The sequence below is a fragment of the Rhopilema esculentum genome, chromosome 18, assembly GCF_057945365.1.
Source record: "Rhopilema esculentum isolate cy_ngs chromosome 18, ASM5794536v1, whole genome shotgun sequence".
In the NCBI taxonomy this organism is placed as follows: domain Eukaryota; kingdom Metazoa; phylum Cnidaria; class Scyphozoa; order Rhizostomeae; family Rhizostomatidae; genus Rhopilema; species Rhopilema esculentum.
The window spans coordinates 2260413-2272781 of record NC_142832.1 but is presented as its reverse complement, the minus strand read 5'-3'; the positions used below and the strand labels follow the sequence as shown (position 1 = coordinate 2272781).

The 12369-nt window shown below is 35.4% G+C and overlaps 1 protein-coding gene and 1 long non-coding RNA gene across 5 annotated transcripts in view; one reads left to right on the top strand and one right to left on the bottom strand.

Moving 5' to 3' along the window:
• LOC135680753 (uncharacterized) overlaps nt 1-12369 on the top strand; it is a 42918-nt gene that overhangs the window by 10117 nt on the left and 20432 nt on the right. For 2 of the 4 annotated variants that reach the window (XM_089113708.1, XM_089113707.1), the window contains exons 5-7: nt 138-396; nt 1846-2091; nt 2958-3203. In XM_089113708.1, coding sequence (XP_088969834.1) covers nt 138-396; nt 1846-2091; nt 2958-3203 — 751 coding nt within the window. Of the gene's footprint in view, nt 1-137; nt 397-1845; nt 2092-2957; nt 3204-3913; nt 4430-5208; nt 5300-5987; nt 6134-12369 lie in introns of those variants that run through there. The other 2 variants (XM_089113709.1, XM_065194910.2) reach the window with 2 other exon arrangements.
• On the bottom strand, nt 6763-10868 carry LOC148958058 (uncharacterized). The gene is made up of 3 exons (XR_016144862.1): nt 10765-10868; nt 8593-8730; nt 6763-7378 (listed from the first exon to the last, which is right to left on the bottom strand). It is a non-coding gene; the product is annotated as an uncharacterized LOC148958058 (long non-coding RNA).

The window sequence follows — 12369 nt, the reverse complement described above, 5'->3', positions numbered from 1 at the left end:
GCATAGCATAGCATAGCATAGCATAGCATAGCATAGCATAGCATAGCATAGCATAGCATAGCATAGCATATTATAGAATTGAGAAATAACCTATATTATCTTCCAATACATAATCTTTAAATCTTCTCTTTATTCAGAATGGGTTTGGTGGTGATGGAAAGTCTTGCTTCGACATCAACGAATGCTTGACTACAAATGGTGGTTGCGACCAAAATGCCATGTGCATAAACACTGTAGGCTCTAGAACATGTACATGCAAGCAAGGATATGCTGGCAATGGAACGTATTGTGGAAACGTAAATGAATGTCTGACTAACAACGGAGGATGCGATGTCAATGCAGACTGTTATGACGTAATTGGCAGCAGAAACTGTACTTGCAAATCTGGGTATACAGGTAATGAATGAGCTGCATTTTTGTGAAAAATTATCTGAACATTTGTCCCTAGTTGCCATACTTTTGCATAGTTGTCTAGTCGCTTTCATTACTACCTCGTCTGCAAGGTTAACTTCGTCAGGGAGAATCGTTTTACTGATTCATACAATCAAACACATTGGCTCACGATTGTCATTCCGAAAGACACTTTGCTAATGAATTTTGAAAGTTTGAGCACGATCGCTCAGCATTGCAAAACATTCGCCATTTTCAACATAGGATTTTGTCAAAGCATATACGGAATACATCATATAAGTTATAGGGTCACGTGTCAAAAGAAGGAGATGCGTTCATAAATCAGAAAGCGAACTTTTACCAGTGACGCCGGAGCATGTAGGCGCGTGCAAAGCTGCCCCCTTGCCCCCTCAAAATTATGCCTATTTCTATTGTTTTTTTTTCGTGTATTCGGTTGTTTTGCCCTTTTTCATTGCACTTTGCCCCTCTCTCCTGCCCCGAAGCTAGTACAACCTTATAAATCAGCTTACTATGATACACAATCAAACGGAATTTGGCAACAAGATACTGATTTCAGGATTTGGCCACCCTTTCACCCACCCAGATTTTGCCCCGAGTAAGTAGATAAATTCAAAGTTTTCAAGGCTGTAGTAAATGTCACATAATAACTCCACTAATTCGATAAAATGGTTATTAACCTAAAAGCCAGACACACACAAACACACAAAATTTATTAGTTTCCTTCATAACGATAAAAATCTACGTTTAAATTCTTGGAAATTAATCCATTGTTAAATAGCCCTATCTACAAAGAAACAGTCGAATCTATCAGAAACTGAGTGAACAGCTAATCTTCCATATCCTATCTCTTTAGTCTGGCCTTGGTAACAAAATATTAAGACAGAACAAATGCAGCTTTTTGTCAGTTTCGCACAATAAAAGTTTTTCTATGGTTCTTTTTCATTGTTAGCTCTAATATGGTTTTAATAAGAAATTTTGTAAACATGAATTTTTATGACGACGTTGCATTTTTACAACATTATTTTTTAATAACATTGAGCGATACGTAACAAGTTCATCTTTTGGGGGTTTGCTAAATTGCCTTAAAGACATTCCAGAACAATGAAATCGAATACAATGAAAAAGAAGTCATTTTTGCTGCAACAGGGTTAGAGAGATTGAAAGATTCAAAGCAAGTTTTGAGAGATTTTTAGAAATCACTGTTCCTTCAAGAAAATCCTGTCAATGTTAGGCTTATTTATGAGATTGAAAATGCCGAATAGCATTATGTAAAGGATATTGCAGCTATTTATACCAAAGTTACTTTTCAGCTTAAGTTCGATTCAGTTGCTCCAAGTAAACAGTTCTGATATGATTGGCTATGTAAAATTCTTAAAGATAAAGTCGATCGTGTATGTGGATCTCCTTTGAGCCAATTACTATTTTTGCATGCAGGAACTGGCTTGAACTGCTATGATGTGGATGAGTGCCTTACAAGCAACGGAGGTTGTTCGGCCAACGCTATGTGCCATAACACAGTTGGATCCCGTACTTGCGCCTGCAAATCTGGCTTTACTGGAAATGGTACCCATTGCACTGACATTAACGAGTGCACATCGGGCGCAGCTTCTTGCAGTTCAAATGCTGGTTGTACCAATACAGAAGGATCGTACACATGCTCTTGCAATGCTGGATTTCAAGGTAAAAGTCTTTATAAATGGTGAAACTTTTTGCTATTTGCAAACTCTCTACCTCAACCTGTTGTTATTGTTAAAAAATTTTTTCTTAAAAATTGCTGTTTTCTGGACTGTCACAAAGTGCTCGATAAGCACACTTTAAATGCTTTGGTGTGAAGAATAATACAATTTCAAGATGCAACTCCGAGATTCACGCCTCATGAAATCTTCAGACAGCCTTAGCTACTCGCTTTATGAGTTTTTTAATTTTTAGTTTGTTTCTCCCTGGGCATATTTGAGACTTGTTAATCACTGTTAATCACATTCTTATTATGCAATACACCACGCTATTTACAAAATACTGTTTGAAGATCGTGAACAAATTCAATCCTGGCGGTCTAATGAAAGTTCAAGGGCAGTTTCTATCTTTCCTCGAATGTCCTGGAGTTGTTTTCTGCCCTGTCCTGAAGTAGGTTTTTTGCATTGTTGCCGAATGAGAACAGTTTCCATCTAGCTGCAATAAACATTAAGCTTGAAGTTTCAATCTCAATGTTCGGTTTCGTGTAGAGAAAGCCTAATCATTATGTAAATCTATACCAGTAACCAGTTTAAATGAAATTAAATGATAGTGACCGGATGCTTCAATATTAGAATTGATTATATTTTTTGACGAATTTATATTCTTTTAGACTATGATATTATTTGACCCTGGGGTACCATTCAGTTTAGCCAAGAAATAGCTATCAACTGATTTCCATTTGCCCAAGCAAAAATGACCCCTACTATTAAACAAAATAGTTTACCCAATCTCGTATACACTTTTTTTGGTTTGCTTCTAAGCCAAAATCGTATATGTGGAACTCATTTAAACCACATTATTCTTGCATGCAGGAACTGGCTTGAACTGCTATGATGTTGATGAGTGCCTTACAAGCAACGGAGGTTGTTCGGCCAACGCTATGTGCCATAACACAGTTGGATCCCGTACTTGCGCCTGCAAATCTGGCTTTACTGGAAATGGTACCCATTGCACTGACATTAACGAGTGCACATCGGGCGCAGCTTCTTGCAGTTCAAATGCTGGTTGTACCAATACAGAAGGATCGTACACATGCTCTTGCAATGCTGGATTTGAAGGTACAAATTTTTAAGGCTTTTTCATGCTTTTTTCATTTTAAGGCTTCTACAAATGCTAGCCGAGATGCCGTTTGTCATAATGTGAATATTGAAACCCCTGACATTTCTATCCTTAAATACAGATTTACAAGAAACGGCCTAAGATAAAAATCCTGAGGTACCTCGCAGGTTTTTTATTTTGTGTGCAAAAGCATACTTTGATATTGTAGCATTTCATACGTTTAGACAGGCACAAACAAAGCTAACTGGGTTTTTTCTCGAACACATTTGGCCTAAAGTCACAAGATAATTTTTGACCAGATAATCCTGCTAGAGGTTTTGACGTAAAAGCGCCTGCTTTAAGTTAGATGGTTCTTTTTTGTTGATTTTCGCAGCGCTATTCACATCCAATAATATATATGACATTCATTCACTCACTGATTCATTTTTTATCATTTACACACGGTGGCTTCTTCAATTTGTTACGCTCAGTAGGCCGTGCTACATTTCTTCCTACCCACGATTTAGAAAGAACAGAACGTTTTGTACATACATTTTTATACATCTTTGAGCGTAAATAATTGTGTTTGAAATTCGCATTCTACCTTGCCTTGTAATTCGAACCCTCGGTTGCCGTAAGTCTTTCTAACCCAACATGCTATTCTTACCGTATCTAGCAGATATTTTAAATTTGATACATCTCCATTTGCAACGACTTTGTTTTCCTTTAGGCAATGGTCATTTCTGCATGGATGTGAACGAATGTCTACGCAGTAAGGGAGGGTGCCATGCCACGCTAGCAACGTGCGCAAACACTTACGGTTCGCGGACATGTACTTGTTTTGCCGGCTATACCGGAAATGGCATCATTTGTACAGATATAAACGAATGTCTGACCTCGAATGGTGGTTGTCATGTCAACGCGACTTGCACGAATACACCAGGATCGAGAACTTGCCAATGTAAGTCAGGTTTCAGCGGCAATGGCCTTAACTGTGTGGATATTAACGAATGTGGAGTTGTGAAGGGAGGGTGTCACACCAATGCCAATTGCAACAATTATGACGGTACATACGCCTGTATTTGCCAGGGCGGATTTTCTGGAAACGGGACGTATTGCGGGGACATTGATGAATGTGCCACTGGAGCACACTCGTGTCATTCCCAAGCTACATGTACCAACACCCCTGGTGCGTTTACTTGTGCTTGCAAAAGCGGATACGAAGGGAATGGCAAAACATGCAAAGGTAAGTAATCAACGGTCCATAGCTAATGATCATGCGTTTCTAATGCATCAAAAAGACTCTAATGACATTTTATTGTAGCGAAGCAAAATACATCAAATTTTCCCTGCCCGCCAAAAAGCAAAATACTATATTCGATTCGTGCTTGTTGGAGATGACATTTGTCCTAGACAAGCAGCAGGGGACGGTATCCCAACCAGCTAGCCAATTGTTGCTGGGTGGAACACAGATTACATTTCGAGCATGAATAGAAAATGGCAAATTTCACTCGGACAGTCAAGCAATTCATAGCATGGCCACATCATCTTTGTAAAATAGATCATACAGATGTCCAGTTTTTAAAAAAAAAGACTCTTTCAGATTCCCAGTTTCGTAAAATAAAATTCTAAATATCCCTTGTTTTCTATGAAGAATCTCTTTTGTTCCTATTGTTCTCAAACAATGGCCCTCCATTCCTATCTTTTTACGATACTGAAGAGTATTAAAGATTAAAAAAGAGTAATAAAACACCATCCAGCTGCTTTGCTAATTATGTTGCTGTAGTCTCTGAAATAGTTTTTTTAAATTATTTTCTATTACCTTTGTAGCTATTTTAGTGTATTACTACAGGGTGTTATTGCAGTATATTTGCACAAGTGTAGCATACAGATTCAATGGAATAGAACTAAACATAGATCGAGCCCGTTTCTTTTTATCACTAAAGGTCCTGTAATCCCACATTTTATGGTAAAGGGTGTTAGTGATACGGTCAAAATGCCTGAGTATTGTTTATTTCTTTGCAGAAGTAACCGATCCACTCAAACTCATAATGGCGCTTGTTATTGTTGTTGTTGTGTGCTGTGCCCTAATCTACATGGTCGTACATTTTGGATTGTAAGTTGTTTCACATTTTAAATGAAAATGCGATTTTAGGAATAATGAAATGTTCTCTAGCAAAAGAGGCATTTTAGGACAGCATGATGGCCATCATCAGATTCAAAATCATTTTGGATCACTTTAAAACTTAAGGCACAAAATGGTAGAAGTAAGAGAAAATTGAAGGAAAAAGAGGTTTGCAATCGAAAAGAATGGTGGTTTATGTAAGAGAAAGGGTAGGATTTATAAAAACAAGTGGAGATCTCGGTTCCTCTTAGAGTTATTTAAACGCCAGTGACCATGTTTTGAATCGATCGTTTGTTTCGGAAAATTGTTTTCTTTTATTGCCCGCAACTCGCGCGCGATAGCGCACGAGTGAAGGGCTTATAGATGTCAAACCCTCGAAAAACTTAATGATTTTCAAAAGGGCGTTGGACTTAAATCAAAAGCAAACTGGACACCAAAAATTCTTGATAAAAAGAATAATTTAGCATCAACTAGAGCAGCTGTTTTTATAAAATTGTGAAAACCCAAGATGGTGTCTTCTTCGAATGTCCTGACCTAAATTTTCAAAGCAATCATTATCAAGGAACTAATTGTTTGCGGGCAGTACTAGCAAGAGCTATTTCTAGTATCATAAATATTCTGTAGCTTTTTGGCCCGGTAAGTTTGTAGGGAAGAATTAACAATGCTGTTTCTTTTTCAGAGCTAAAAAATGTGGCAAAGGTGGAAGCGACGCTTAAAGGAGACACCCTTCATGTCGAGATGACAACGTATTTCAGTATTTTGTATTTGCAATTTTCAAATCACGTATTGTAGCTTTGCTTGGAGGTAATTTTTTTCCTTTGTTGATATCATTTTCACTGCTCTTATATTTCTAAATTTTAGAAAGATTAGATTTTATTTACATTATAATTATATACGCATTCCATTGGTTTTCATTACCTGTTTAAATTGGAAGTTGTGGAGAAGGAAGCAGCGCTTTTAAGATGCAATATCTTTATATACCAATAAAAGTCACTTTTTCAACGAACTTTGAGCATCGAATTTAGGGTTGCCACTCTACGTATTGCAAAGATTTGTGACTAAGGGTTTAAAGGATTTGAATGAAATTATTTTTTACATGTGGTAGCTTTCTGTTCGATTGTTTTCCTTATTTGCTGAAATGTGCTTCAAAGAGGGAAGCATGACGTTTTTCAGCAAAAATTACAACAAATCAACTCACCTTTATGTACTGCTATCAATTCCTAATGTGAATGGGCACGTACCAAACACCCAAACTTTTTCAAGTCTCCTCCTTTCAAAACTATTGTTTTATGACAGTTTTTAAGAAAAGGTAACCAGAAATATTAGGGTGAGAATCGCAACGACAATAAAGCAAAATTCTGCAGGTAACGAAATTATGACATAGACATTATTCGTGCCCAAGATTCTTGAAAATCCACGAAGATACCAGTGTAATAAGAAGAAGAAGCAAAACATGTGAGTACATTCTTTTTAATCGCTTTTTACTAAAAAAACTTCGAAATGTAAATCCAAAATAGTTCCAATACAACCGAAAAGTGAACAAAAAGGTTATTAAAAACATAGACTTTTGTTGTAGCGTCCGTCAAGTGAGGCAGTAGCGAAACAGAAGCTCATGGAGTAAGTCTATTAAAAACCTTGTTTTCTTTTTTCCCAGAAATTTCGAACATCTAATTTTTAGCAAATCTAAACTACATTCAGGGGGATTTACAAAAAGAACAGGAATTGGAAGCTTCAGGGACTAATACTTTTCTTGAAGAACACAAGGACGTGGGACTTGATGAATTCTTGATGAAAATACCCTTAGAGACTACTGTAGAGGAGCCTTAAAAGTCAAGCATGCATGCAACCAAACAATACATTTTTCAGTAACCGTAGTCAAGTGTAAACTGAAATTGATTGACACAGAAGCAAAAAAACTATACAAAATTAATTATGCATAACGCAAGAAACATTCTTGATGTCTTGAACGACACACATGTCAAAATGTCTGAAAATTTTTGAAGTAGTCTTCTGATCCTTTTTTAAAGTTTTCAAATAGCACATCCCACGTTCTGTCTGCATCTCTTGAATCTGCGTTATAAAAAAAGGAAAAAACCATAAAAATATGACTTTAAACCACTGGCGCCGCGAAGGGGGGCTTAGTCAGGGGGGCTCAGAAGGCTCAGTCTCTCTTGCTGAAACTCAGAGAGATTTTAGTGGCACAGCAACCCCTTCTCATCTTCACAACCTAGGGTTTGTTTGGGTAGGCAAATTCTTTAGTTGGTAATGTCAACAAACTTTTGATTATGCTATGAGCAGTTTGTTTTATTTTGGTACGCTTTCATGTTATGTTATGTTATGTTATGTTATGTTATGTTATGTTATGTTATGTTATGTTATGTTATGTTATGTTATGTATGTTATGTATGTTATGTTATGTTATGTTATGTTATGTTATGTTATGTTATGTTATGTTATGTTATGTTATGTTATGTTATGTTATGTTATGTTATGTTATGTTATGTTATGTTATGTATGTTATGTATGTTATGTTATGTTATGTTATGTTATGTTATGTTATGTTATGTTATGTTATGTTATGTTATGTATGTTATGTTATGTTATGTTATGTTATGTTATGTTATGTTATGTTATGTTATGTTATGTTATGTTATGTATGTTATGTTATGTTATGTTATGTTATGTTATGTTATGTTATGTTATGTTATGTTATGTTATGTTATGTTATGTTATGTTATGTTATGTTATGTTATGTTATGTATGTTATGTATGTTATGTTATGTTATGTTATGTTATGTTATGTTATGTTATGTTATGTTATGTTATGTTATGTTATGTTATGTTATGTTATGTTATGTTATGTTATGTTATGTTATGTTATGTATGTTATGTATGTTATGTTATGTTATGTTATGTTATGTTATGTTATGTTATGTTATGTTATGTTATGTTATGTTATGTATGTTATGTTATGTTATGTTATGTTATGTTATGTTATGTTATGTTATGTTATGTATGTTATGTTATGTTATGTTATGTTATGTTATGTTATGTTATGTTATGTTATGTTATGTTATGTTATGTTATGTTATGTTATGTTATGTTATGTATGTTATGTTATGTTATGTTATGTTATGTTATGTATGTTATGTTATGTTATGTTATGTTATGTATGTTATGTTATGTTTTGTTAAGTAATCTTTTGTTTTATCATTTATACCATATTGATATTTATGACGCGATATGTTACTGAATAAAATAGCATGTAAAAATGATATACTTACAAACCAACGTGTATTGCAAAGTAGCCACAAAAGACAGCCAGGAGGCCAATGATTATTGCAAGGGGAAACATTTCTATGCTTTGAAGCTACTGCCCTCTAAGATCTTGATATGTTGAATTTTTTTTAACAATTTGATTGCTAGAAAAGAACAAATGTGATTATAAAAAATGATTTGAGATTTGGCAAGCTGACTGAGCCTTTAAGATTTGAGACTGATCCTTTAGGCCCTTATTCCTGGCACCGCGGAGCGTTGAGAAAGTGGGGGGTCTAAAAAGTGGGAGGGGGGTCAAAAACCGGCTAAAGCCCCCCAGCCTCCTGCTCCGCGGTGCTTGTCGTTTCAGAGAATTGAGAGCGCTGATCATAGATTTGTTTACAGCAGCTGACGTTTAGATTTCAGACATAGTCCACATGCCATGGATTTTGTGCTATAGTTTTGTTAGTTTTGACAATTAGCCCTAGGTTTAATAATCACAATGAGTAGATCAACCAAATCCAATCTAAATTCAATCTAAATTTTGGCATAATGGTGCCTTATTTGGTCTACCTTTCATGGGACAGGGAAAAAAGGGAAAAAGCTTGTTCGCATATCCCCGTCTCTTTTCTAGTCAAGTGTTCCCCCCACCCCGAGTAAAGTCGTAGTTTTTTTTATTATATGAAATAAGCTTTTGCGGTCTCCAACTTCAAAACAAAGACTTGTTTAGCAATACAATAGTGCGCAACTCTTTTTTATAGAAAAACTATCCTCAAAAAGCACAGTATTGGCACTGCTGGGTAGCTAATAAACTTTCAGAACTGGAAGACAATTTTTAAAAAAAAGCTTCACTTTACAACCAGCAAAAATCCCACTTTTGGAACCTAGCCCTGTGCTATCAAAAGAACGGTTGTCAGGATAATGACACAGACTTGGGAAAAACATTCTCTTGAAAAGGCCAGCTACAAATTCAGAAGATAAAAGGATGAGATTATTGATCCATATCGAGGGGATAAGGAAAGGCCACGATAGCAGGCTGCTCGACGGGCTCTGATGGAATTCTTGCGGCGAAAAATCGATAATATATAGTGAGTGAATAACTCTGCAACGCGACTAGAATGAACAACAACAAATCAGATATGGCTAATAATTCACCCCGGCATACGGGGCTTCATCGGAGCAAAAGTGTGAACAATTTTGCTCAGAAATTTTATGGATTTACAGTTGAACTGGACACGGAAATTGCTTTACAGTCTTTTTCCTTGGGGAATGTTTTACTGTTTACCGCAAATTCAAGAAACTTCTAAAAAACTAACTACTCAATTCCATTAAGAATTATAAAACTTTCAGTGCAGTAAAAAATTCAAGTCTCTTATATAGAACAAGTGAAAATTACTTTCATACTAATCAATCATATAATGAGCGATCGATAGATCTATAGATAAATTGTGAGTGATCCATCTGTACATCCTTAAGTACACTTAAGAGAACGGTTCTAAGTTGCCATTCCGTAGATAGTACTGTATCATTCAGTTTCTTTCTTTAAGAAGATACTATAACATTTCTTTTCAGTGTAATGCATCTTGCTTCTGTGCTCAAAACACTGTATACAGTGCGACTTTGATTCATACATTTGTTATTAAAGCTTCCTTTCTATTGTGAAAGCAGAGAGAAGCATTGAGGCGATCAATGTCATATCATACCATAATAATTTAAATTATTTAAAGGTTAATGCAAAGCTTCAAAAGAGAACTCATGCAAAGAACCATTGCCACAAAGCAGCGGTTGTTGTCTTTATTCTTATCATAATGCATGTTTACTGCAATAAATGTTTTCCCACTAAATGTAATGTGCACATTTCGATTCTTACACGATATTTTTGTACTTGTTACGTGCGTGAAATGAAGATGACACCAAAATATGATTTGAGCACAGTATATTTTATAAATAAAGTCACAACTTTTATTCCGTTGTCTATACTGACTTGACAGTGCTCGATGTACAAAACCGCAGAGCAATAGATATAGTCTGTCTGATGAGTACACAAGCACGAAGCTAAGAGTAACAGAGGACATGTCTCATTTTCAGCCTATCTTCTACTATAGTCACAAGTTTTATCTATCTAAACTTAACTTGGGCTATTCAGATAAGTAACTATCTGGAAATTTAATGTAATTGAATTTAAAAGTTTGATATCTTACCGGACGTGCTTCCCGGAAGACACTTCTGTAGTTCAACATGCACACTAGTGTGTGTTCACGGTCTGATGAGCGGTCTCAATACGTGTTACGCAGAACAAGTGGTATAGGGAGATACGGAGGAGAAAAAAGTTAGTGTGGGGACTGGGGAGATGCCTTTCGAACGAGGTTAAGACTGTTTCAGTCGAAAAATTCAACCTTCCACACTCGAAGGTTTTTCAAGGCCAATGTATAGGATGTCTATAGCCTGACCTTTTTGGAAAAAGAATGGCCCCAGAAAAAAAGTAGGCTGTTCTCCCTAATCGCTGTTTTCCTCGTCGATTTATTTTTTCATATTTCACGAGGGTAGCCCTTCAGCAGAGCTGATTTTCAGGGGAACCCTTTACTACAAAATACGTAAAAAGATATTATTTTACAAATAGTAATTTAACCTCTCTATAACTAAATATCCAAATCCTATCATAAATCCCTACAATAATTCAAAATTAGCATCTAAAAAATTAAGAGAACAAGTGGCAAACACCTATTTACAATTAAGAAAAATTTTTTTTGAATCTATTTAAGGAAGATGTTTCCTTACACAATGCCTAATTATTGACTGAGAAGATCATTTCAGATAGAATTACCTGGAAAAATATTGACATGGCTATCCAATGAAATGAGAGAAAAATGAAACGTAATTGACATATACTATCTTGTTCCAGTTTATAAAGTATTTTAGCAACCTTGTTTCTGTTATTTTTTATTACTGTTGTATTTTTTCAATTATACCTTTTGTTAACGGCCCAAGCTAGATAAGTAAATTCTTTTTTGGGTCGTGTATATTACAGTTGTAATATTGTACTCACCTTCTGTAGTATACGAATAAAAATTGAATTGAATTGAATAATTTCTCTGTGCGAGAGAAAATGGACACGGTTTGACCAAAACCGAAGCACATATTGAAAAGGCATTAGGGAACATATATGTTATATATTATATCATATGTTATGTTATGTTATGTTATGTTATGTTATGTTATGTTATGTTATGTTATGTTATGTTATGTTGTGTTATGTTATGTTATGTTATGTTATGTTATGTTATGTTATGTTATGTTATGTTATGTTATGTTATGTTATGTTATGTTATGTTATGTTATGTTATGTTATGTTATGTTATGTTATGTTATGTTATGTTATGTGTGCTAACATCGAATTCCAGCTCTAGTTCTATCAATTCAAAAGTAATTTCGTTTATAATAACGTTATCTAAATTAGTGAGGATAAAAACCATAGCTGCGGGAATCAACACGAGTATGAAATTATCACGAAAATATTCCACGCTCGCCAAAATTTCGCTTATTATTAATTTTATCACTTCCAGACACTTGGGATTTTTTTCACGGCATTCCCTCTCGCTGGAAAACCTTGCAAAATACCTTTCTCTAATGGGTTTTTCTTACGACGATTATCCGGAAATTTTTTCTGTTTCACTGAGCAGCAGGGCAAGTAACAAAGTGTCAGAAAAAGGGACGAAACAAAGGAAAGTAAAGAAAATTGCGCAACTTTAACAGGGCAAGGGGACAGCCACCCCTCCCCGCGCCCCTTGTGGTCCGATATCACTGTG